At 41.2% G+C, this 27,934-nt stretch overlaps 1 protein-coding gene across 1 annotated transcript; it reads left to right on the forward strand.

Moving 5' to 3' along the window:
* The first annotated feature begins 3,975 nt into the window (after positions 1-3,975).
* Positions 3,976-27,883, forward strand: lrrc74b (leucine rich repeat containing 74B). Its single transcript, XM_077241655.1, has 10 exons — positions 3,976-4,301; positions 8,525-8,711; positions 11,198-11,340; positions 12,290-12,422; positions 22,223-22,429; positions 24,586-24,695; positions 26,196-26,311; positions 26,660-26,738; positions 26,889-26,984; positions 27,066-27,883. The coding sequence occupies exons 1-10, from the start codon at positions 4,143-4,145 to the stop codon at positions 27,159-27,161; spliced, it is 1,326 nt and encodes a 441-aa protein (XP_077097770.1). The 5' UTR covers positions 3,976-4,142; the 3' UTR covers positions 27,162-27,883.
* Positions 27,884-27,934: the final 51 nt, after the last annotated feature.

Raw genomic sequence — 27,934 nt, forward strand, 5'->3', positions numbered from 1 at the left:
AGCTGTCACTAATCTGGATTAGGCCTGTGGTGATAGTCAATAAATCAATTAACGTTAATCGCACGATAAAAAAAATTAGCTCGATAATTTTTCCGGCTGCGATAGTTTCCATTTGCATGCTTTGTTTTCCTCGTCTCTCTCTCTCTCTCTCTCTCTCTCTCTCTCTCTCTCTCTCTCTCTACCAAAGAGACTGGATCACAACCCTGTTTAAGACATAACCGACATATTTTACGTGAATACTCTCCACAACTGACATTTAAACAATGTTGTGTGTATTTGTCCATTCAGACACGAAACAGAGCTCAATTCATTACTCGCGCGCTGTATAGGGCTCTATGGCTGCACGCTTCGGCTCGGGTGTGTGCGCACAGAAAGATGAGACATGATACAATATTAGACATTCATACAATATGAGACATTTCTTCTATAATTTTGGTATAGGATAAAATACCAGTTCGGGGTTCCTCTGTCGGCTGTTGTTGCAGCCAACTACACAGCATATTGCAGGCATTACGGAGACCGCCGGTCGTCAAGATGGCGGCGCAAAGCTACAGTGACGTAATGTGAACCGAACGAATAATCAAACTACCATAACTAATTTTAATTTCCTCATCTGTCGACATGATGCCGGTTTGAATCCACAAATGTATCCACATCGCTGCAATCAGATGCTTTCTTAACTGCTGCTTTCTCACCACTGTCGTTGTATAATTTGTTATTGTGAGGAAAGCGTGCCGCACATACTGTAAACGTCGCTCTAGGCGTCGGGATTCCTCAGTATATTGCTGCAAAGGTATTTTCAACTTTTTACTTCTAAGCGAAGAACGAAAAAGGGCCGTTCCGAGAGTTTGATGCACAGACCCAAACTTAAAAAGTATCTCGGGGGATCTGGAGGAAAAGTGAAGGAGTTGAAGCGCAGTGAGAGGTTAGGGCAGAGGCGTATGATTAAAGAGGCGCAGGATTTTTTCGCTTCAGCTGGCCTTACAACAGACTTCAAGTTTTAAATTATTTAAAGTCCCGCTGTACTCAATAATTTTATCGCTTAAAACTCATCTTTGATCACCAAAATTACATATAAAAAAAAAAATCCACTTGCCTTAAAATAGCTTGATTGTAACTCTACACACTTGCTTCATTTAGAATATGTGGAACTATGAATATGCAGATTAGCTCCGCCTCCACTCACTCACATCAGCTCAGAGATTCACTCGGTCAATTTACTGAGGTAAACGCTGCTCAATGGTATCGCTCTTTACAACGTCTGACAGGTAATTGATATGATTAGCCTTTAGCTTGACTATGTTATCAAGCTAATAATGTGTTGCTAATGTTCCACAAACTATGTTCCCGTTCGCAGCTCAGTCTGCCTTATCTTAAACTCAATCATCAGAAACTCTTTGAATGCAGAACATCAGTGAAGAAAGGCATAGAGTTCATCATAACATCGAAATATACATCATATACACCCAATATATTGCTAAACCTACCCAATTTTTCATATCAACAGAAAAATATACCAGGATAACCTGGCTTCTCTCGCAAGTTCACTGTAATGATATGCTAAGTTTAGGATGTAAGAAACACCGGCGATTTCGAACAACTATTTTGAGACTGTCTTTGTTTCACTGCAGTTTTAAGGAGAAAATACTCAGCAATGGTGTTGACATGAATTTGCACATCGTTTGTCTTAAAGCATATTAAAAACACCACTTAACCATATAAACAACATTAAAAACTTAATTTTCACCACAGGGGGACTTTAATGACTACATTCAATGAATAAGAAAGCATATTTTCAGGTCTATTCATCTACAGTAACCTAACCTACCTCATCAGACTGTGATTTGTTAGTAAAATTTACTGGGGAACATCAAAACTTTACTGGGGATCTAGCAACGCCTCTGTCTCTAAGTTTATCGGGCATTGAATCACATTCAGTCTCCTGTCTATTACATATGGAAGCTTGTTTCCGCCACTAAATAAAATAAATAAATAATAATAATAGCAACCTTTTATATCACGCAATTCTGACTTTATATCTCGCAATTCTGACTTTATAACACGGAATTGCGACTTTATTTCACGCAATTCTGACTTTATATCTCGCAATTCTGAGAAATAAAGTCAGAATTGCGAGATATAAAGTCAGAATTGCGTGAAATAAAGTCGCAATTCCGTGTTATAAAGTCAGAATTGCGAGATATAAAGTCACAATTGCATGATATAATGCACGCAATTCTGACTTTATAACAAGCAATTGCGACTTTATATCACGCAATTCTGACTTTACATCTCGCAACTCTGAGAAATAAAGTCAGAATTGTGAGATAAAAAGTCGCAATTACCTTTTTTATTTTTCATTCTGTGGCGGAAACAAGCTTCCATAATTACGTGTGCATGAGTGTGAGCAAAAAGTTTCTGGCTGCAGTTCACCTAACGGCCACCAGTGTTGCTAATAACAAGGGTTTTTAAATTCTACACTGAGCCCCTTTAAGTGACAATTTAGACTCAGATATTGATTTTAAAATTTCTTTGGAGAAAGACATACTAATGCTGCCATACTAAATATGGAAGAAAAAAATGTAACTATGCAAAAGAAAAACTAAATTATATTTTTATTTCAGACATTTTAGATTAAAAATAAATGATATAAAGACTATTTAGTAAATATAAATAAGTGGTAGGGATTACAAAATATTTAAAAAATAAATATATAATAAAAGATATATAGGCCATAGAATGAATATATTGTTGTTTAATATGCATAAAAGAACCCTCATTGTTTGACGTATTTAGCTATTATGTATAATGTTTTTCTTTATTATCCTGAAAAGCCTTTTTATATGGGTAATGATGTAACTGTTACATAGGGATTTCATTTTATAATACAATGAATATAACATTCATATGATGTCTTATAGTATTCTCCCAGTAGTGCTGTGACCTTTAGGCTGGAGAGTGTTGCAGGGTAATAAATGTGTGCAAGTAAGCGGCTGTACAGAGTTAAATATAAGGTCAAAGAGATAAGGATGAGACCACTCTACATATCACTCTACAGATGAATTATGCTCAAAGTAGAGAAGAAAACATATTAGAGCAACTTTATTATGTTGAATGAAAAGTGATGCCGATGGGAGGAGAGGAACTCGCCAAATGAGAAGGAGAACACATAAAAAAAGCCTTATAAAAGGGGGCGTTCAGTCTAGATGACCTCATTTGGGGAGGTCACTCATTTATCTTTAAATATCTGTGACGATGATAGTGACACTCATATGCTGCTTTGTGAACACCTGAAGAGCTTCTCTGGCAAAATCACTGATATTGCCTTGATTGATATTTCTACTTTGCTTAATACTTATGTATTTGTAGAATACTTGTACTGGAGATATTAATTGTAATAAATAAATTGACTATTTTTATAACGTCTGCCTACCAGGGCATTGATTTATAAGCCATTTAAACAAACCACAGAGAAGTTTTCGGTCCGAATTGTTCGTTTTTTAAAATGCTTCTAATTTAGGTCCGATTGAACTTACTTACCTAACCTGAGAATAATAAAAAAAAGGTAAAGGTGCCGAGTTACGCACCATAAAACAATACACACACACACACACACACACACAGTATATATATATATATATATAAATATATTATAAAATTATGTTTAATTTAAATTGTGTAGAGAGCAACTGATTATTTAGCTTTTATAATGAAGCTGATATCTGTACTGAAGGGAGAAGTATGTTCTTAGTTTTATTTAATTGTTTATCTCTCTCTTACCACTCACTGCAGAAAAAGATTGAGTGCGGCTGTATGAGAGGAGAAGTAACACCATGGAAACCAGTCAACAAAACAAATGAGTTGAACAATAGCCCACCCTCGCTGTTCAGGCTCCACTGATGATTGGACAAACTGCCCAAAAATGCAGCTCTACAATTAGTCAAAGTGACTGTCAGTCAAACATGACCCTCCAACAGAGCAGGTTATTCTGGGGCAACAGGAGACAACACAGCACTGATTTGCTTTCTCCTAGATTTGATTTAATTTAAGGATATCGATCTTGTCTGACTTGGGAAAGCAGAGTGAATCAAATGTGATTTAGTTTGAACAAAACAATCACAAAGTCTCAAAACATACCCAGAATGGTAGCGGGTAAAAAAGTGACAAAAGAAAGTATTCTTCCATCTGTGTGTGAATATAATGGAGATGAAGGAGGAAAAGAAGAGGATTTGGGTGGAATTGCGAGCAGGCCGGTCAGCAGACCCAGAAGTGTCTACAGCAGAGGAAGTATTGATGGCCAAGTGAGTGCATGCTCATATTTCACCATTTCTAACAATATATTCTTACAGCATTTATTAATCTTTGTTAATGTTATTTTAAAATGTTCATGTTCATGTTAGTTCATCGTGCATTATCTAGTGTTAACAAATGCAACTTTTGATCTTAAAAATGTAATAGTAAATGTAGAAATGAACATTCACTAAATTAACAATTAATAAATGCTGCAGAAGAATTGTTCAAAAGGTTTATAACCTATGCATATCCTCATAGACTCTTTCTGATGTTAAAAAAGTAAAAAAAAGAGTCCTCCAGACAGTAGTCCATATCGGACCTTTAGAACTTTTTTTCTGGTCAAAGGGTCCCCAAAAGGTTTAAAAGCTATACATATCCTTGTATGTTAGAAAAAACATGATGACTAGCACATGTTTCTGGATCAACATCCTTTCAACCAATCGGATTTTAGGGTTTGGAAAGTGGCATGGTTTAGCCTATGATAGGTTCAACACTGGTTTCTGAAATCCCAAATCCCTTCTATCGTGTGTCCACTGTTGCTGAAGTAGTGAGTGTGAATGTCTTAAGTATGGTTTATGAATACTTTCAATACAATAAATATGCATTCATTTAATTGGGGCGGAAAATGTTAACTTAATTTAAGAATACTCAAAGTAAACATACAGTGTCAATTTAATAAACTTTTTGACCTAGCCTAAACATATCCACCATAAAAGCATCTAAATGGCATCTGAGTTAAAGAAAATAATACACTACTGTTGAAGAAATGGGTTTAAAAAATGCTTTCATTGAGCAAGGATGGATTGAAATTTAAATTGATTAAAAGTGACAGTAAAGACAACTATAATGTTACGAAATTTAGAAATAGATGCTGTAAATGCAGAAAATCTTAAGCAGCACAACTGTTTTCAACATTGATAATGATAAGAAATGTTTCTTAAGCAGCAAATCAGCACATTAGAATAGTCTAGCAGGAGAAATAGGTTCCCATGCACCTTTTTGCACATTACTGCTGTGCTGCTTGGAAACGTCTGGGGTTGAAGCTTTATTTTTCCTTAATTTAGCCACTATTTCAAATAAATACCTGGTTTTGTTTATTTTCTTCTATTAGGTTTGAAAAATAAGCAGATCTAGCAGCTTTTAAGGCCTCTCTATACGCAATTGTCCTCTCTTTCCATGAAATGCGAAAACAATAGTTTTGTTTTCTTCCAGTTGTGCTCCATTTTTCTGGCTGCTCTCTCAAGGGCCTGAGTGTGCTCGCTGTACCATGGTGTTGGACTATTTTCTTTCATCTTCTTTAAGCGCAAAGGAGTAACTGTGTCTAAAGCGCTGGGAAAAAAGAGAGTCAAAAGTTTCTGTCGCAATATCGAGTTCTTCTAAGCTATCTGGGATGCTGAGGAGATGAAACTGATCAGGAATATATTTATAAAACACGGTCTCGCTTTGCAACCTTGGCTAGATGGAGTATACACTAGATCAGGGATGGGCAACTCCGGTCCTCGAGGGCCACTGTCCTGCAGAGTTTAGCTCCAACCCTGACAAAAATTATTTTTTAGTAATCCTGAAAACATTGATTCGCTTGTTCAGGTGTGTTTAATTAGGGTTGGAGCTAAACTCTGCAGGACAGTGGCCCTCGAGGACCGGAGTTGCCCATCCCTGCACTAGATAATGATCTGAGATGTCATCGCTCTGCAGTATAATTTCAACCGCATCAATATTGATTCCATGCGATAATATTAGATCTAGAGTACGATTATGAAAATGAGAAGGTCCTGACATGTGATGTCTAACTCCAATAGAGATCAGAATGTCTTTAAATGCCAATCTCAATCCATCTTTTTCGTTATCTACATGTTTAAAATCACCAACAATTAGGACTTCTCTAACCAGTACTAACTCTGATAGAAAATCAGCAAATTCTTTGATAAAGTCTGTATGGTGCCCTGGTTGACTGTATACAGTAGCCAGCACAAATCTAAAACGTGATTTATCATTTACACTAGATAGTGTTACATTAAGCACCAACACTTCAAAATAATTATATTTAAACCATACCATATATTTATATTAAATCCGAGGCAAATGAGCCCACCCTCATGTTTCTATGACACTTCTATCCAAAGACATCCCTTTGAACTTTTTCAGTGGAAGTCTATGGAACTAGTTGCTAGGGTGCTCTAAATGGTTGCTAGTGTGTGGCTTGATGGCTTTATGGTGATCCTGGGAGATAAAGCACACCCCTCCTCAATAATCTGCATGATTTAACGCCTCATTCATCGGTATATGACAAATAGGACTAATGTAGGAAACTACTGCAAAAACAAAATGGCAAAAGTTACATCGGTACGAGCCAAATAAATGTGTTATTGCCTATTTTTCACCAATAAAGAGTGGTTGTACCATATCAATGACCTTTCCATTTGATTCCTGATGTCAGAATTATATGAAAAAGTGTGTTCATCTTGTCTATGTTGTCTGGTTCAGGAGATATAAAAATCTGCATTTTTCGCCCCTAGCCCTGACATCACTTCAAGATGGCCGCCAAACGAACCCATGGGACATTAGTTGACCTCTGTAACATCAAAAATTCTTAACTAGACACCATTAGGGTCCCAAAAATCCAGGTTACAAAAAAATGCCAAATGGGTAAATGGGAACCTATTTCTCCTGCTAGACTACAATTATTTCTGAAGGATCATGTGACTGAAGACTGGAGAAATGATGCTGAAAATTCAGCTTTGCTGTTAGGAATAAATTACATTTAAAAAATATTAAAATAAAAAATAGTTATTTTAAAATGTAATGATATTTTGGAACATTTCTGTTTTTACTGGGGTTTTTTTATCAAATAAATGCAGCCTTGGTGAGCATAATAGACTGCTTTCAAAAGAAGACCCCTGCAATTTTTTGGACACCTGTAAATAATGATGTAATTTAAACACCAAATTCATCAGAAACTCACACTCTATCATTAGCATATGTTGAGCTTGATTGGAATGTGAGACCAGTGTTTGTTTATGTCTCATTGTAGTTTAGGTTTTCTCAATTTTTTGATGCTCTCACCATTGTCAATCCCAGAATCCCCCGCATGAGCCTGTCGCTCAGCTCCCATAGAAAATGAATAGTAAACGCCCGCTCATCTCAGCAGCAGTGGGCACACACAGTTACTTTTCAACCACTCACCACAAACCATCTGCAGCTCCATTCTGGTCTGGTACTTTACACAATCCAAAAAAATCAATTCCTACCCTACAGTATGTTTTTTTTTTTTCTCACAGAATGTTTCATTTGGAAATATGTCACTTTGTGGAAGTAAAATGATAGAATTGTGCACCATTCAGAAGTGAAATGTAGAAATTCATATAACTGTAATGTTTAACTAGAACAGCAAAGTTTGACAAGTTTGTTTGTTGGAATGTTGGCTTGACAAAGTCTTATTGGAAAGTTTTGAGTATGCATGGATGGATGGATGGAAATGTTATCTATAGAAATTTGTTTTATAGAAAAAAATAAAGGCTTGAATAGCCTTGAAAAGTTTGAAGGTTTATAAGACTTGTAGACATGTGAACAATAGATAGATAGATAGATAGATAGATAGATAGATAGATAGATAGATAGATAGATAGATAGATAGATAGATAGATAGATAGATAGATAGATAGATAGATAGATAGATAGATAGATAGATAGATAGATAGATAGATAGATAGATAGATAGATAGATAGATAGATGGATGGAAATTTTATACATACTGTAGAATTTTTTTTATAGAAACAACAGTCTTGTTAGAAAGGATTGAATAATGTTGAAAAAGCCTTGAAAAAGTTTTTAGGTGTATAAGACTTGTAGACAAGTGAACAATGGATGGATGGATGGATGGATGGATGGATGGATGGATGGATGGATGGATGGATGGATGGATGGATGGATGGATGGATGGAACAAAGTCTTGTTAGAAAGTTTTGAATAAGGTTGAAAAAGCCTTGAAAAAGTTAGAGGTTTATAAGACTTGTAGACAAGTGAACGGTAACACGACAGACAGACTGATGGATGGATGGATGGAAATGTTATCAGGAACAAAGTCTTATTAGAAAGTTTTGAATAATGTTGAAAAAGTTTGAGGGTTAATAAGACTTATTAGACAAAATAGTACAACTTTGGACAGACGGCTAAATGAGTTATCATTTCTGAGCATATTCCCTGCCTGAAAACATGCATCCTTCTGCTCAGAGAGTGCCTAGATCCCCCAGCCAGCATCAAAGCATAAGAATGGCCCAACAGAATGAAGATTATACGAATGAAGAAGACGAGGTGGATGAAGGTCGAGACCTCCCAGGTGATGGACAGCAGCTGGAGGAAGAGTGTGTCATCGCTGACCAAGATTTTGACATAGACCTGGAACTCAGCAGATTTCACAGTGAGAGTTCTTATTAAAAGTGAAAGTGTGAATATGAACAGAGAGAGAGAGAGAGAGAGAGAGAGAGAGAGAAAGAGAGAGAGAGAGAGTGGGCTGGCGGGGGGGTTGGGCGTGGATGATACACGTTCTGATAGAGGGTGTCAAAGAGCTAAGGGGCAGAGAATTTGATGTTTCCACTCAATGGGGAATAAAACAGGCAAACAGCCATGAGTCATGCTTGTAATTTCAGACAGGCTTCTCTCTTTCTTTCTCTCTCTCTTTCTCTTTTTTCACCTGCTTGTTCTGCAGATACCGAAACACCTACACAATCCTCTACATATACATAAATCATGGCTTGATCCATCTCTCACTATCTCTCTGATGGCTGTTTATTCAGCTTATTAGAGATAGCCATCTGCTAGATTACTGCTGTGTGCCTCCGCATAGCTTAATGAATGGCTTGGGAATTTTCCATATTCATGATAATTGCGCATCTCAATGAAAAACAATGATACACTGTTGTCGTATTTGGTTTACAAAGTCACACCAGTTCATCTCAGTTGAGCTGTAAGGTTGCATGTGTGAATACGCCACATTGGTTATCTTCTGTATCAACTGATTAACGGTGCTTGCTGAGGAAAGCATCATTTTGCTCATAACAATAATAGTAGACCCTTAATTTTATGTTTTAAACTTCAATGAGTATCTTTTCCCCGCAATGTTTGTGTTACAGACAATCAGATTCTATGCAGTTTTTCTATGTTATCTTCTGAGTATTATTACCATTTCTTATTGTTTTGCATTTATATTTACATTTGTATTTCTTGTATTGTGGCACTTTAATATGAGAAAAGTGCATTATAAATAAAAAGTATTATTATTATTACTTTTATTAGACTTATTTAGACGGAGGGGCCACAGACACAGGACCATTTTATGTATCAATATATTCATATATTTACGAATATATTGTTTGTCTTATAAAATAGCACTTAAAATAACACTAAATTATAATATTGTATTATAAAAAAAGTTTTTACAGAATATTATAGAATAATAGAATAGTTTTTAAAAGTGCCCCAAAATATCTACTATAATACATTAAAATATCTACAATTTATTTGTTGCTTACAAAAAACTTTTTTTTTTCCAAAATTTTTGAATAGCCATCAACGGAGAAATAGTTTTTTTATTTATTTTTATATTTTTACTTAGATATTTTAATGAAATCTGAGAAATTTCTGTCCCTTCATTCACAGCCAACGCAACTTTAACATAAAGAGATTGGTTTAGTCCATATTATCTGAAGAGACTCATGATGAACAGATTGAATTTAGGCTTTTATTTACATTCAAACTTTGACAAAGTCTGCATCAAAATTGCGTCTACAATTATTGATTAATTGAAAAATTATTATTTTGAATAAGTACTTACTTGGCGACCATAACACGAGAATGAACCTCATTGGTTCTTAAGGAAGCTCAAACGTGCTGCGTAACACGAGAATGAACCACACTGGTTCTCGCACCTCAATCAAACATGCTTGAGCTTCTGTTTACTGATGTGCTTCGGATGAGACGTTAAACCAAGGTCCTGACTCTCTGTGGTCATAAAAAATCCCATGGCACTTCTCGTAAAGAGTAGGGGTGTAATACCCGGTGTCCTGGCCAAAAGTCCCTACATTGGCCCTTGCCAATCATGACCTCCTAATAATCCCCTTCCACTGATTGGCTCCATCACACTCTCTCTCTGCTCCACGTATAATGGTTATACTGTGGAGGCTGCACATTGGTGGTGGTTGAGGAGAGATCCCCTGACATGATTGTAAAGCGCTTTGGGTATACAGTAGTATATTTATGAAAGCGCTATATAAATGCCTCATTCATTCATTCATTCATGTGTGAGTTGATGAATGTGAATACAAGACTAAATAAAATCTGTTCATCATATAAAGTGATCGAGTCTTTTCAGAAAGATATGACTAAACCGTTTGATTCATATGGATTAGTTTAACAATCTCTTTATGAACTTTTTGAAGCGTCAAAGTGGTAGTTGCGTAGCTGTTAATAGAGGGACAGAAAGCTATCAGATTTCATCAAAAATATCTTCATTTGTGTTCTGAAGATGAATGAAAGTCTTACGGGTTTGGAACGACATGAGGGTGAGTAATTAATGACAGAATTTTCATTTTTGGGTGAACTAACCCATTAAGGGAAATGGCTAACTAGATAGCTATGCTAACTATCCAAACCTTGACTCATATCTTGGGCTAGTAAGAACACCCTATAAACCAAATAGAAACAAGCTAAACATCACTTAGAACACTTTAGCAACCGCATTGCAATGCAATGGCAACCATTCATAACATCCTTGTTCTTGTCTGTGTTTGTCTGTCCTGATTGAGAAATTTTGCTTTCATCTTCATTGCAACTGTCAATATTTTACCAATTTGCATAATTTATACAAGATATATCAAACAACTGAGAGGAATTCTGATTGTGTTTTAGATGAAAAACAAGCATATGACCCTACAGGCCAGTCTCCTTACAAAGAGGCTTGTAAGATGCTGAACGTAATTCCTGTATCCTACTTCCTCCGAAATATGAAACAGAGTGAAATCAACATGATGCATTATGGATTGGGATCACAGGTAAGAGCAAAGAAACAGATTTAATGTCAGACGGCTTTAATGAGGCAAAGAACTACAATCCCATGAAGCATTGTGAAGAGCATAATTGAAATAAAAACGATAGAGAAATATAAAACTACTCATTTACAAATGTTGATTACATGTATAAAAACACTATATTTTAAGTTTTTCGCAGATATATATATACTAACATTTCAGTATTTAGAGAGCGCAGAGAGATCGACTCGATTACGCCATTCGCAGTGCTTCATTGGAGTGGGCGGGGCTAAAGAGGTATTTTGGAGCTTGTTGCTTATTTCGATTCTGTGATTGGTGTATTTTTCTGTACAGCATCATGGGTAACGTAGTTTTTCACAACGAATTCCAGTGTTAAACACGATTATTTTAAAAAATAAGTTGAAATAATGTGAGCTGATGGCTTCAGCAGAAGTTAACAACTTCGTAGCTTACATATGCTGTCTTTAACGTTTTATAAGTTATAGCCTAGTTCAAAATCAATTTCCTTATAAAGAGAATTAATGGAATTTTTAGGCTACTCCCGGAACCCGACTGTTGCACTCTATTCGGCGTGATTTGTTTGTTTCAGTTCTCTGATTGGTCAAGATTTTATTGCAGAATTATGAGTAATGTAATTTTAATTTTCATGAGGATTCCCACTTCACTGTTAAACATGATTATTTAAAAATAGGCCCAAGTTAAAATAATGTGGGCTGATGGATCAGTAAAAACCATATACCATATCAATATTCTTTTTTTAAGGTTTATAAGTTAAAAATCACTTTTTTTGTGTGATGTTTAGTTCTGGAACCTGAATGTTGCGCTCGTGTCTGTTGTCACGGTTCTGGCGTTTTTAAAAACACCGCTTGTCTGAGGAAAAAATGCTTTTGTGGACACACGGCATAAAGGGTAACAAAACAACGTTTAACATTTTAAAAACACTCCTCTATAGGGAACCAAAGCTCTGGCGGTTTCTCTGGTAACCAACACCTCCATCTTGAAACTGAATCTGCGAGATAATTGTATGGAGGGAATGGGTGCCGCTGCCATCGCTGACATGCTCAAAGAGAACTGCTACATCACAGGTGACACACACTGCTTCTACTTTACAATGCTGGCTTGTTTCCTGTTGGACTTTTACTTCGGATTCACTAGCAGTGTGAACTTCAAGTCTTTTTGACCTCATAGAGACAGTCTTGTCATGTATTTTATGGAGGAACATGGCGATCGGACAGTCTGGAATCTTTTAGAACCCAGTAGGCCTATTTTGCAAGATGTTTTATTGTTCATGTCCTGTATTATGATATCTAAGCTCATACTCTGGTGTTCAAATGTCTGACTGCAAGTGGTATTTTAATAGAAATTATCCAGTTTAAATGATAGAATAATGAAATTAGTTATTCTGTTGATTTGTATGTAGCCCCCATCATGCAACAGTAGCCTAATGACACGAAGAAAAGCTCGTACTGAAGGCAGAGCGGTTTGACCAATCAGATGAAAGGGGCGTTTCAGCGCCGCCCACGTGCGCGAATGAAATATCGAACCCATAAACTGATTTGTAAACCACAAACAAAAAATGAAAAATCGAGCCAAAATCTCATTAAAAATGAATAAATGGGCTGGTTTTAATTTCTCGTTATTTCATAACAAACAGGAAATTGAATGATCAAAAAGTACACGGACCCTTAATGTCTGTTTATTAAACGCACACTTTCACTGAAAAAAAAGGTGTAGGATTGACTTTGAAACTATTTTCTCTCAGAAATGGCTAGGAAATTTCACAAAGAATTGGCAAGCAAAAACATTGAATTATACGTGAAATTTGGAAGTAGAAAAACGTCTCGGTTACGTATGTAACCCTCGTTCCCTGAGTAGGGAACGGAGACGTTACGTCGGATGACGACGAATGGGGGTTTCGCTTAGAACACCTATCGACTTCGAGTATTACAAAACGAGCCAATGGCGATGAAATGCCATGGGTCTGCGGAATTTGCATAGCGTATCTCCGCCCCACCGCGTGGGTATAAAGGAGGACGCCGGCAACATGCAGGTATGTCTTCGCTGAGGAGCCGAGACTGAACTCAGGCGTCTGCCCAGCGGTACAGCGGAAGTGGCAGGGAGACGTAATGTCTCCGTTCCCTACTCAGGGAACGAGGGTTACATACGTAACCGAGACGTTCCCTTTCGTAGTCACTCCGAGTTACGTCGGATGACGACGAATGGGGGTCCCCGTGAAATCACTCCACCTTCACAGCTGTCTTCCAGTGCCCTGCGAAAGTCTGATCCCCCTGTCGTGATACTGGCACAGACGAAGGAGTCCTACTTAACACAGGAATACCAAGGTACACTGGGAAGCATATCTCAGAGGAGATATGCCGCAGCATGCCTACCCGTAGGGAGGACTTAAGATACACATATGGCCGGAGGGCTACATATGGAGGAACACTGAAGTGACCAGCCCGAGGGGTGGCAACTTTCAACTCCAGGAGGGCAAGATGGCTTGCCAAGGGAAAGACACATGCTCAAGGAGGCTTACAGTGGAAATACACATGTGGGGGTTACTCAGGGAGGAACCATGCACACGGAGGCACCTAGCCGACGCCCAGGCAATAGACACTGGCGCCAGCGTCAACAGTGCAGGAGGAACTCAGGGCTTCAAAGAGGAAGGCTCACCTGAGGAATAATCGCACGTATCCAGTCCGTGGAGTGGACTGGCGAGCAAGCGAAGACACCTGAGCGGGTCCAGCACGAGAGGACACAGGCTCCACTCGGAGATTATAGAATCTGGCGAATGTGTTGGGTGTCGCCCAGCCTGCAGCTCTACAATGTCTGCCAGCGAGGCGCCATGTGCTAGAGCCCAAGAGGAAGCCACACTCCGAGTGGAGTGGGCTGTCACACCAAGGGGGCACGGTCGGCCTTGCTGTTGGTAAGCCAAAGCAATGGCGTCCACTATCCAGTGAGACAACCTCTGCTTTGAGAGAGCCTTTCCCTTCAGTCTCCCACCATAACAGACAAAGAGCTGGTCTGAGGTCCTGAAACACTGCCTTCTGTCTACGTAAGCGCGGAGAGCGCGTACTGGACAGAGCAGTGCCAAGGCTGGGTCTGCCTCCTCCCGGGGCAGCGCTTGCAGGTTCACCACCTGGTCCCGGAAGGGAGTGGTGGGAACCTTGGGCACATATCCAGGCCGGGGTCTCAGGATCACGTGAGAGTGACCGGGCCCGAATTCCAGGCACGCTTCGTCAACGGAGAATGCGTGCAGGTCCCCTACCCTCTTGATGGAGGCCAATGCAACCAGGAGCGCTGTCTTCATAGACAGGAACTTAAGCTCAACTGGTTGCAGAGGCTCAAAGGGAGCCCTCTGCAGGGCATTTAAGACCACTGAGAGGTCCCAAGAGGGAACGAGAGGAGGGCGAGGAGGATTCAGTCTCCTCGCTCCTCTCAGGAACCTGACGATCAGGTCGTGCTTCCCCAGAGACTTACCTTGAACTGCTTCGTGATATGCGGCGATAGCGGCCACATACACCTTCAGGGTGGAGGGAGACAGCCTTCGCTCCAACCCATCTTGCAGGAAGGAAAGCACGACAGAGATCGAGCATCTCCTGGGGTCTTCTCGACGAGAAGAGCACCAGTTGACGAAGAGGTTCCACTTCAACGCATAGACATGTCTCGTGAACGATGCTCTAGCGGAAGTGATGGTAGCCGCCACCGCTGGTGGCAGGGTACTCAAACCTGCCTCGTCCCGTCCAGGAGCCACACGTGGAGCCTCCAGAGATCGGGTCGAGGGTGCCAAAGGGTGCCCCGTCTCTGAGAAAGGAGATCCTTCCTCAGAGGAATTGGCCAAGGAGGTGCTGTCGCGAGGAGTACCAGTTCGGAGAACCAGGTCCGGGTGGGCCAATACGGCGCAACCAGAATGAGCTGCTCCTCGTCCTCCTTGATCTTGCACAAGGTCTGTGCGAGAAGGCTCACTGGGGGAAACGCATATTTGCGTAGGCCCCGCGGCCAGCTGTGCGCCAGTGCATCCGTGCCGAGAGAGCCCTCAGTCAGGGAATAGAACAGGGCGCAATGGGTCGAGTCGTGAGAGGCAAACAGATCTATCTGTGCGTCCCCGAACTGGTCCCAAATCAGCTGAACCGACTGGGGATGGAGTCTCCATTCGCCGGAGATGGGCCGAAACCGTGACAGCTCGTCGGCTGCAAAGTTCCGATCTCCCGGAATGTAGATAGCACGACCTCAGGTGCTTCTGACTCCATAAGAGGAGGTGGCGTGCGAGTTGCGACATACGGCGGGAGCGTAGACCACCCTGACGGTTGATGTACGCTACAGTCGCGGTATTGTCTGAACGGACTAGTACGTGTTGACCCCTGAGCAACGTGAGGAAACGGTGCAGGGCAAGGCGTACTGCCAGCAACTCGAGGCAATTGACAAGCAGAAGGCGCTGGGGTCCTGTCCAGGAGCCCGCGGCAGCATGTCCGTTGCACATGGCGCCTCAGCCCGTGGAAGAGGCATCTGTGGAGACAACAACATGCCTGGAAACTCGTTCTAGGGGAACACCGGCCCGTAGAAACTGAGGTTCCACCACGGGGTGAAGGTCTGACGACAGGTCGGAGTTACTGTAACTCGGAGCGTGCCATGATGCCATGCCCACCTCGGGACTCGATCGCGAAGCCACAGCTGAAGCGGTCTCATATGAAGCAATCCGAGCGGCGTTGCCGCAGCTGCAGATGCCATATGCCCCAGGAGCCTCTGAAACAATTTCAGTGGGACCGCACTCTTGTTTAATGGCTGAGTGGAGAAGGCGACCAAGTCCATGCCGAGAAAAGAGCTCCCCTGCACGGGGCAAAGTTTACTCCTTTCCCAGTTGACCCGAAGGCCCAGACGAGCTAGGTGCCGGAGCACTGGGTCCCTGTATTCACAAACCTGGTCTTAGGAGTGAGCTTAAGACAGCCAGTCACCGAGATAGTTCAGGATGCGAACCCCGTGTTCCCATGGAGGAACAAGGGCTGCCTCAACAACCTTGTGAAGGCGCGAGGAGACAGGGCTAGCCCGAATGGGAGAACAGCGTACTGACATGCGCGCGCCCTGACAGCAGAACGTAGGTACGGTCTGAGTCGAAGGAGAACGGAGACATAAGAGTAGGCGTCCTTCAGGTCGATCGCTGCAAACCAATCCTGTGGCCGCACACATCCAGAAATGCGTTTGGCCAGGAGCATCTTGAACGGCAGCCTGAGAAGGGAGCGGTTCAGATGCATAGGTCCAGGATTGGCCGTAACCCACCAGACTTCTCCGGGACAATGAGGTAGGGACTGTTAACCCGGACCTCATCTCGGCTGGAGGGACAGTCTCAATCGCACCCTTCGCCAGTAGGGAGCAACCTCCGCTCTCATGATAGGGGCATAGCCACCGACGAAAGTGGAGCGGACTCCCGTGAAGCCGGGAGGAGACCGTGCGAACTGAATCGCATAGCCGAGCCGATGGTTCGCACGACCCAGCGGAAAGGATAGGGAGCTCTAGTGCAGGCTCCCAACTGTGCCAGCGGAGTGAAGAACCACAGACGTCCCCCCGGTGGTGCAGCGAAGCGGAAATGACCAGCCCAGACGAGGGCGGCATAGCGGCCCGGTGTGGGGGCAAGGTCATAACCGTACCCTGACAGAGGAGGCCAGGGAAGGACCAGCGTTCCACGGGGGCCTGCTCTGTCAGGGGTCTGGCGACAGAGGGGGACAGGGGCGAAACGGTCCGTGGACGGCACGCCGTGTCAACCACCTCTGGGGCAGAGGGGGAAGAGGAGAGCACGGCTTGTGGGCGGCGCTCTGTGTCGTCCGAGAACTCTGTATGCTCAGAGAGGAGAGAGTCAGTTCTTCCTGAATAAGGATTCTTCCCCAGCCCTCCACCGGGGAAAGGAGTGGCCCTGCTACCAACTCCTGGAAAGAACTGAGTCTCATCTCTGAGCAGCCCATCTCAAAAGTGCTGCTTAACCCGGCGTTAGCGGGGTGCGGGGCTGGAGAGGGCTGTGGCATCCCCCTACGGTCTTCCAGAGCCAGGCCCGGGTGAACGGGCGGGGTTGGAACCGTGGGAGGGAGCCTTCGGCGGTGGGCAGACTGAGGGATCTGAGCGGACGGCGGCGCCGTCGGGCAGAATAACCTCAATCTGCTCACGGGCGGTTGAGAACTGTGGGCAGAAGCACTCAACCGCACCGCCGAAGAGGCCGACCTGGGAGATGGGGGTGTCGAGCAGACGGGTCCGCCCGACATCTTGCACATCAGACCGGTCAGCCCCAAACTGGTGAACATCACCTGACTCCGAGAGCGTACGGCCACTTTCGTCGCTCGGAGAGCAAGGTCAGTGGCGGCGCGCAGCTCACTGAAGAGCCTCGGGTCAGTCCCGCCCTCCTGCATGTCCATGAGCGTCTGGGTCAGGTAGACCAGCAGAACGGTCATGGGACGCAGTGAGGCAGCTGCCTGTCCTGTGGCACTATAGGATTTCGCCACAGATTACTGTGACGAAAAGAACTACAGGCTTGGACGGGTGCTTAGGATTGCGCCGGGAAGCACTCTGAGGACACAGTAGCATGGCAACAGAGCGTTCAACCGGGGGAACCCCAGTGTACCCATGGGCAGCGGCCCCTGAGGGGAGGAAAGGCGGATGAGACCAACGAGAGGACCCGTGAACTCATCATGCACGTCCGGGAGGAAAGATATTGGGGTTTGCCGTGGACGCGTCGGCGGCCTCACCCAAAAACCAATCGTCCCGGGAAAGCATGGCCATCATCTCCAGATCAGACTCAGGCACAGCCATATGCACACCAAAGGGTGGCAGCTGTGAAGAGTCGTCATTTCCAGAAGAATCAAGCCCACCTAGTGATGCTGCTACAGACACAGCATCATCCTCTGTAGCTTCAAATGAAAACACACGGGCCACCCGAGGGTAGACTCGTGTAATCATCAGTTCGCTAGCGGGCACCGTCATTAAAGAGGGGGGGCTGGGGAGTGGACACAGAGTCGGCGCCTTGTTCCAGACCAACACCCTCAGGTCACCCTGTCCACCAGCCGAAGATCGGGTAGTGGATGAGGGGACTCTCACTCTTGCGAGTTCACCGAGTCTCGACCTATATATGACGCGATGATCACGTTCCCAGAGAGAACATGAGTCATCCACGAGCGCTGTTCAAGCATGATCAAAGCCCAAACACACTAGACAGCGCTCGTGCCCATCAGAGTCCGATACCAGTCCGCTGCAACCAGAAATGCACGGGCGAGCCGTCTTTAAAAAGACGTGCCGCGTGCGAGCTCTTTTATGAGAGGAGAAAAAAACTCCGCGATGTTGAAGCGCACAGGGAGACACACACACACTGGCAGATCACTGCACAGATCAGCAGGCACTGTGAGCTCGCTGCAGATCGCCGTCACACCAACACCGGAGAGAGAAGCTCGTCTCATAGAGCGAAGTCAGAGATGATTGTGGAGTGAAGAAATATTCTTGGCTCCGAAGCCAAAACATACCTGCATGTTGCCGGCGTCCTCCTTTATACCCACGCGGTGGGGCGGAGATACGCTATGCAAATTCCGCAGACCCATGGCATTTCATCGCCATTGGCTCGTTTTGTAATACTCGAAGTCGATAGGTGTTCTAAGCGAAACCCCCATTCGTCGTCATCCGACGTAACTCGGAGTGACTACGAAAGGGAACTGAAAGTTTTTTTTTTTTTTGCAGATTATCATCAGTGTTGGGGAAAGTTACTTTTAAGTAATGTGTTACAATATTATATTACTCCCTAAAAAATTAACTAATTGCATTACTTAGTTACTTTTAATGGAAAGTAATGCGTTACACTACTTTTGCGTTACTTTTTCTCATTGAGTTCTGTTTTTGGCAAGGAAATGCATATTCATGACTGTACAGTAGAGGGCGCAGCTTATAGTTGTGTAATAGTAGTGTAAATATTCTATATTGTATTAATTATGTTCACAACTTGTGATAATTACTTTAATGAGCTCATTGTTTCTGCCTTAAATGAATACATTTTAGCTAACTGCGTGACTTATATGTACATTTCTGAAATAAATTATTTAGAAATTAAATACATTAAATTGTAATGTAGACACATGCATTATGTATTGTGAAAAGCGTTATACAAATAAATGTGAATTAATAATAATAATAATAATATGTTTATTTTATATAGCGCCTTTCAGAGTACTCAAGGTCGCTTTACAATAAAGTACAAATAAACATGACATAGAAACATGACATAGAAACAATAAAAAATAAATTGAGATAGTGGTACATATACATAGAAATCAAAGGAAACAAGTAGCAAAAAGATACGTTTTAAGGTGAGTTTTGAAATAGTGTAATGATTTGGGGCAGCAGTACAAAAAGCCCTTCCACCAAATGATGACAGTTTGTGCCGTGGGATCTTTAAAAGACCGGTATCGGAGGATCTAAGTGTGCGAACTGGGGAGTAGGTATGGATGAGATCAGAAATATAGGTGGGGGCAAGACCATGTAGTGCTTTAAATGTGATAAGGAGTATCTTGTAGTTTAGGTGTGCCCAACCCTGGTCCTGCCGATCGACTGTCCTGCACAGTTCATCTCCAACCCTAATCAAACACACCTGAAGCAACCAATTAAGGTCTTCAGGATCTGATGCAGGTGTGTTTAATTAGGGTTGGAGATAAACTGTGCAGGACAGTCGATCGGCAGGAGCAGGGTTGGGCACACCTGTTGTATTTAATACGAAAACGTACTGGTAGCCAATCAAGTCTGCGTAAAATCGGAGTAATGTGGGAAGATTTCTTTGTGTATGTAAGGACCCTAGCTGCGGAGTTCTGAATGTATTGGATTTTATTTATAGATGAGTTGGGTAAGCCATAGAAAAGAGAATTGCAGTAATCAAGCGGTGATGTGATGAAAGCGTGAACCAAGGTTTCAGCATCGCTGATGTTCAGAAATAGACGTAAGCGTGCGATATTACGAAGGTGAAAGAAGGCAGACTTAGTGAGAGAGGAAATGTGTGGAAGGAAGGAAAGAGATGAATCAAAGATTATACCAAGGTTTTTGACAGTAGTGGAAGGTTTAACCGAAACTCCAGCAATGTGAACATTTTCAACACAGAAACAGGATGTAAATCGAGGTGAGCCAATAAGAAGTAGATCTGTTTTATCAGTGTTTAGTTTGAGAAAATTACTGGTCATCCAAGCATTTATATCATCAATACAGGCTGATATGGAATTTTTGGGAAAAGGAGCATTGCGTTGTGAATGGATGTATAGTTGGGTGTCATCTGCGTTAGCAATGGAATTTGAAGTCATTTTGACGGATGATGTTACCTAATGGGAGCATGTAGATGATGAAGAGAAGAGGCCCAAGAACAGAACCCTGGGGAACACCGTGCGGGACAGAGGCAGTAGTGGACTTAGCCTGGCGGGCAGAGATATAATGCTGACGATCAGACAGGTAACCAAGATAGGGCAGTTCCAGAAACACCAAGAGCAGAGAGTCGTGAGATGAGAATACTGCAAGAGATTGTGTCGAACGCAGAGGAAATATCTAGAGGAATTAGAATACTGGTGGAGCCTGAGTCAGTGGCCATAAGGAGATCATTGACAACCCTAAGAAGTGCTGTTTCAGTGCTGTGGAGGGTGCGGAAAGCGGATTGAAAACATTGATAGTGGTTGTTAGATGACATGTGTGTTTGAAGTTGGGCAGCGACCACTTTCTCAAGCAATTTCGAAAGAAATGGTAGATTTGAGATTGGTCTGTAATTGGTCATGTTGGTAGGGTCGAGGCCTGGTTTCTTTAGGACAGGAGTGACAGCAGCAGTTTTTAATTCCAGAGGAACAGAACCAGTACTTAGTAGTTGGGAGATGAGAAGTGAAATCGGCAGAGAAATAACAGGTGCACATTTTTTAAGTAAAGTAGTAGGAGCTGGATCAAGATGACAGGAAGATGTGTTTGCTTTGTTGATTAGCTCAGAGATATAAGCAGGGGTTGGGGGGGGCAAAATCAGTGAGAGTACCAGGAGTAAAAGCAGTGGCGAAGTCGTGTGTGTAGACAGGAGAGATCATGGATGGGAAATGATTGTGAATGCTATCAGTTTTATTTAAAAAGAAATGCAGGAATGACTCACAGAGGTCTGCTGAGTTACTAATGACAGGTGCAGGAGGGTTGGTGAGTTTATTGACTACTGAAAATAGTTCTTTAGGTGGAGAGGATGCATTATTGATAATAGTAGAGTAGTAACCAGAGCGTGCAGTGTTTCTAGCAGATTTGTACAATATGGTCAGTGTAAAAAGTAAGGTGAACAGTCAAACCGGTTTTCCTGTAAAGGCGTTCAAGACGACGACCAGCAGTTTTTAGATTGCGAAGTGCAGGGGTAAACCAGGGAGACGTGTGTGTAGAAGGTACAACTCTACTTTTAAGAGGGGCATGTGTATCAAGGGCAGCGGAAATACAGGCATTATATTTGGTAAGGATATCGAGAGAGCTAGTGTGTTCAGTAATATCAGAGAGATGAGTTTGTACAGATTCAGAAAACAGTAATGGATTAACAGAATTGAGGTTACGGAAGGTTATAGTAGATTTCACCCTGAGGCGGGGAAGAGGCATTTCACAGTTTAGTTCAACGAGGAGGTGATCAGACAGTCCAATTTGAGAACCAAGCACGGAAACATTATGTAGACCAGTAGTGCAGACAAGATCCAGTGTGTGACCTTTTGAGTGTGTAGCAAAATCGACATGTTGTACAAGATTGAAACATTCAAATAATGACAAGAGTTCAGAAAGTAACTTGCATAACTTATTTAAAAAAGTAACTCAGATATTTTGTTGTAAATTTAAAAGTAAAACTTTTAATGATTATGCAGTTGATTGTGTTTTTCCCTCCCAGAAATTGATTTGTCAGAAAACCGTATGGGTGAATATGGAGCCAGGGCTCTGTCCAGCATGCTGTTGGAAAACACTACCCTATTCTCTCTCAACCTCTCCGGGAACCATCTGGATGAGCGAGCGGCCAGACACCTGTCTCCAGCTCTGATCGCCAACCAGAAACTCCAGCAACTCGACCTGAGTCACAACAGATTCGCAGATATAGCAGGTGTGAAAAGCTTGTGGTTGAAAGATTCACTCCTTGAGCTTAGACATGATTATGGCAGACCTCTTCTTCAATAACTTTGCTTTTAAACGGGCATTTAGTGTATTTGGCTGCCTAATGTTGACTACTTGCACATAACACTTGAACTGGAAGACCATTGCATGGCCACTTAGTATGGCAAGTACTAGAATAAAACAGCTTGAGATTTGACCTAACACATGCATAATAATAAAAGAACATTACCTTCACTGTAATATTCCAAAACGGGAATCAAATTAAATATGCCAGTTTCTCTTACTTTGATTATGCTGATGATTTTACAGTCTCCCGAGTGGAATAAAATAAAATGTCTAGGCAAAAAATTTTGATGATTTAGCTTCAGTTCACTAAGCAAAAGAGAACTCTCAGGCTACATTAGCGTTTTTGTACTGCGAAAACTGAGCTTTTTGAAGTTGCTATCCTGCAACAGAAAACTTCCATTTCATGCCAACTTTAATTAGAGGTCGTGCATTTGTTTTTAACAAAATTTTACCTACTCTGTTAAATTTTTTTTTAAATATTTTGACAAACATAGATATTATGTCAGAGTGGCAAAACCTGCTGATAAAACCCTTCAAATCTGCTGTTTTCAAACCCATCTGGCTCACCAAAGATTATCTTTCAGTGAGAATGTATGGAAAAGCAATTCTTCAAAATAATGTTGTTTTTTATAGCTAAGTGCTCTCTGATATTCAGCTTTAACACAAGCACAATATCTTCCTATTTGCGAACATCTCCATATCCAGAGGGCTGGATCTCAAATGAAATCAGAGACCCCAGTATGATGATGAGGGATATAGAATATGGTCCTAAAGCCCCATAGCTGTCAGCATGAATGACACTGTGAAAATAGGGAAATTGCCTATTGCATATAATCATCAAGAGGAACTCCTCCATGACCTGCCATGATTCATACATCCTTAATCCACTGGCACATCTCTGTTCATATTACATATGGTGATGGCTTTCTTTTAATAATCATACACTGCTTGCCTATTCTTGGCAGGCTACCCTGGTGACCATTGAAAATATGCTCAATAAGGCCTGATATAGTCATATAAAATGAATATGATATTCATTCAAGTGGAAACAGTTTAAGGAAATGCTAGTATTTATTGTACGTAATACACTACCGTTCAAAAGTTCGGGGTCTGTAAGATTCTTGCTCACCAAGGATGCATTTATTTTTTCAAAATACAGTAAATATTATTATAATTTAAAATAACCGTTTTCTATTTGAATATATTTTATAATGTAATGTATTCCTGTGATACAAAGCTGAATTTTCAGCATCATTACTCCAGTCGTCAGTGTCACATGATCCTTCAGAAATCATTCCAATATGATGATTTGCTGCTCAAGAAACATTTCTTATTATTATCATCAGTATGGAAATCAGTTGTGGTGCTTAATATGTTTTTGGATTTTGTGGATGTTGTTGATGCACAGAACAACATTTCTTTGAAATGGTAAAGCAAAAAAAAATTCGGTCACTTTTGATCAATTTAATGCAGACCTGTTGAATAAAAGTATTAATTTCTGCACGTTTGCAGGTTCAATCCCAGCAAGGAGTGAAATCTAAATGATCAGCATTGAATGCTTGACCTTAGGTTACTCCAGGGGGTTGTCCTTGTAATTAGTTGTTTTGGATAAAAGTTCAACTAAATCTGTGGCTCTCAACTGGTTTCGCTTCAGGACCCATGATTTTACATCAAGGGCATCACACCCTAACCCACTTTGTTTTTAAGAGACTGCTCAAATTTTTTTATATTATTTAATTTTCTTTCTCTTCAGGTTTATGCATCTAAAGGTAAACTATGGGTGGGCATAAAGAAAATACAGTGTCAATTTAATAATAAATAACTTTTTCAAGATAAAATTTGAAACACACATTTATAATATTTTAATTAATATAATATATTATTATATCATATTATTATATTATAACTTTTTTTTTATTTAAGGAAGAGGGTCACTCACAAGGGAACCACCATATTTTGGGCCTAAATTACTACTCAGTTAGATCATACAGAAATCAAATTATTAGTGGAAGGCACATTAACTCTGAATTAATAACAGTAACTCCCCCATGTTGCTCTGCATCTTTCTCCTCCCCTCAGGGGAAATCCTGGGCTCTGCAATTGCCGAGAACACGGGAATGAAGTCACTCAATCTGGCTTGGAACTGCATTCGTGGAAAAGGAGCCATTGCATTTGCTGAAGGCCTGGGGGTAAGAGAAAAATAAAGTCCATCCTTCGCCAGAGTCAGTCACTCATGCTAAGAATTTACTTTAGCCTAAAATCCATTGATCAAGTCAAGTTTTAACAACTCAGATAGAGTAAAATGCTGTTAGATCCCTCGTTATATGCAGTAAAGGAGTCTTATTATGAGGAATCAAAGATCACTTGATGTTTTGAGATAAAATAGTTAATTTCACTATGAAAACTTACTGAAACTTCCTCCCCTGTCCATAAATAAATAAATAAATAAATAAAGAGCATTTCCATCATGGCAACTCTTGGAATAGTTTCAGCCGGTAATTAAATATGGCAATGTTAATGCATTTGGTCTTGGCGGACTATGGGCCCTATTTTAAGAATCTAAGCACATGGTCTAAAGCGCACGCCGGAAGTCTGAGTCCACTTTTGCTAGTTTAACGAAAAATGGTTGGCGCACCCGGTGCACGGTCTAAAAGGGTTGTCCCTATTCTCTTAATCAGTAATGGGTGTGTTTTAGGCGTAAAGTGCAATAAACCAATCAGAGTCTCATCTCCCATTCCCTTTAAAAGCCAGTTGCGCTCACGTCATTCACTATTTACATGGTGGAATTTGATAGCGGAAAGACTGAACGCTTTTTCAGAGAGGAAACGGATCTGCTCGTGCGCGAGGTTAAAGCACGCAAGCAGACCATCTACGGGACAAGCTGGATTCCACCATATCTTTATGTACACCAATAAACTTATACATTGTAATCCTTTATTTATTTATTTTGCCATGTTTGTGTGCAGCTGCCCTGTGTGTGTAATAAGCAGAGTGTACGCGCGTTGTGGACGCGCTTATAGGCTCATATTACTAATGCGCTCTTTAAATAACAAAAAAATATATATACTGCATGCGCCATCGACTTTAGACCAGGTTTCAGTTGGTCAATGGTGAAGTCAATTTCAGTTGCCTCAAAATAACAACGCGTCAACAATGCGCCTGAACACACCTCATTTTCAGACCGGCATGCCCATGGGCGCACAAATGAGCGCAAATGCATTTGCTATTTAACAACGTGGCGCAGGACGTGAAAATTATAACTACGTAGGCTGAAACTAACACAAAACACCTGTGTCGCACTTGGCGCTGCATTGCACTGGGAGTGTGATAGGGCCCTAAATCTGCTACGCTGCTGCTGATTATTGCTGCAATATGGACTTTCTACTGCTAATACACAGATACTTTATGCTGCATAAATAGACATACATAAATCCCATAGCAGATCTAGGCAGGTGGAGCTGGGGGAGGAGGAGGGTTTCAGAGGAACACTGACTAGTTTATAGCAAACCAGACTATTTAAATGTTGAGCAATCATTCTCATTGGCTGCAGGGTCAGCAGAGGCCAATCTCCATGTGCCAAGTGGTAATGATGTGATAGCCTCCAGATTGCATGTCGAATATGATATGACCTCTTTAAAAAAGGAGGACTTAATTTCTGCACATGTTACTGTTGAATTTAATTTTTTAAGGGAAATATCTTCTTGCGGACCCTGGATTTGTCGTACAACGGCCTGGGCAAAGAAGGTGCCGTGGCTCTAGAGGAGGCTCTCAAAAACAACAATACACTGGAGGATCTGAACATTAGGTACTGTCGTCATAGTATGGTTATATATCCTAACTGTATTTATGGACTGCAGGATGTACTCAACCACGAGTCAATGCTGCCCTCACTTATTCTTCTTTACGTGCACACGCGGACAGTTGCCTTGATTTATTGCCATAATTATGAGATGGTCGACGGCGGAAATTGTTCAATGTTTGTCGGTTACATTTGAATGTTCACAATGCACATTTATTCATGATTTATTTGCAGTGGTGAAATCAACAAACACCAGACTTAGGAAACAGTCAATGAAATGACAAGCACATTCATAAACACTTTTACTTCCATTGCCAAAAATACTTCAGTATTGTCTTTTTTCTTTGTCTGCAGCAATAATCGCATACCGTTTGAAGGAGCCATGCATTTTGCGCTGGGCCTCAAAGTGAACACAACTCTACGAATTCTCAAAGTACGAAACATTAGAATAGGAACAGCAGATGAGTTATTCAAGCAAGTAATACTAAAGTGGCTTTTGAGCGTAAACTTTCAATTCTGCGTCAGAAGAGATTTATTTCTGTATGTGTTATGACTAATTCTGTTTGTTTTGGGAATGATCCAGATGTCTAGGAACCCAATGCAGTCAGCGGGATGCTTCGCCATTCTAAAATCAGTTCAAGCAAACCCAGAATCTGCAGTTGAGTTCTTGGACTTCTCTGTGAGTGACCCTTACCCATTCATTTCTTATATTTCCTTTGATACTTATAAGTCTTTATTTCTAACATCGGTTTTCTTGTAGTACATTTGCGTGGACCAAGAATTTGAAGACTTACTCAACAGCACCAAAGAAACACTCCCAAACCTCCAAGTGAATCATAGTGGAAAAAAGACATGAAATGTATAAAACATTCTGGACTAACCATAGGCATGTAAAACTGCAAATGTATTTTTGAACTTGCATACAATTGAGACTCTAAACTGATCCTAGCAGTTGAACTGACTAACTGAATCTAGCCTCACACTCCTCCATATGGTAAATTGGATCAAGTCATAGATGATGGATCGGTTTCTGGCGTTAGGGGAACAATGATTCAGTAGAATGATGTATAGATCAGGGTTTGATGGCATTAGTGACCTTAGACTTTAAAACATATCAAACAAAATGGGTAGTTGACTTGACGTGTGGAGCAATTAACAAGCTAGTATTTGTGTAAAATCATTGTAAACAACATTTATCCAATTCCTTTATAACAATACCATTAAAAAATTGGGGTCTGCAGGATTTTTTAATGTTTAAAAAAAATTATCTTATGCTCACCAAGACTGCATTTATTTGTTCAAAATACAGTAAATATTATTAAATATGAATACAATTTAAAATAATATATCTCTTCCTGTCATGCAAAGCATCATTACTCCAGTCTTCAGTGTCACATGATCCTTCAGAAATCATTCTAATATGATGATTTCAAGAAAAATTTCTTATTATTATCAATTTTGAAAACAATTGTTCTGCTTGAATGTTTTGTGAAAAAGTATGATGCATTTTTTAGGATTGTAACTTTTGATCAATTTAATCCTTCATTGTTGAATAAAACATAAAAGTATTAAATTCAATATTGGTAGGCCTACTTCTAAAACTTATCTCTCACACTGCAAGACTGTCCA

Source organism: Siphateles boraxobius, unplaced genomic scaffold, assembly GCF_051911475.1.
Source record: "Siphateles boraxobius isolate OS27281-9 unplaced genomic scaffold, OSU_SipBor_1 24, whole genome shotgun sequence".
Classification (NCBI taxonomy): Eukaryota; Metazoa; Chordata; class Actinopteri; order Cypriniformes; family Leuciscidae; genus Siphateles; species Siphateles boraxobius.

Coding starts and splice junctions, on each gene's coding strand:
- lrrc74b (XM_077241655.1), top strand. CDS start 4,143: ATGGTAGCGGGTAAAAAAGTGACAAAAGAAAGTATTCTTCCATCTGTG. Junction 4,302..8,524: donor GAGGAAGTATTGATGGCCAA/GTGAGTGCATGC, acceptor CCTTCTGCTCAG/AGAGTGCCTAGATCCCCCAG. Junction 22,430..24,585: donor CAGATTCGCAGATATAGCAG/GTGTGAAAAGCT, acceptor TCCTCCCCTCAG/GGGAAATCCTGGGCTCTGCA.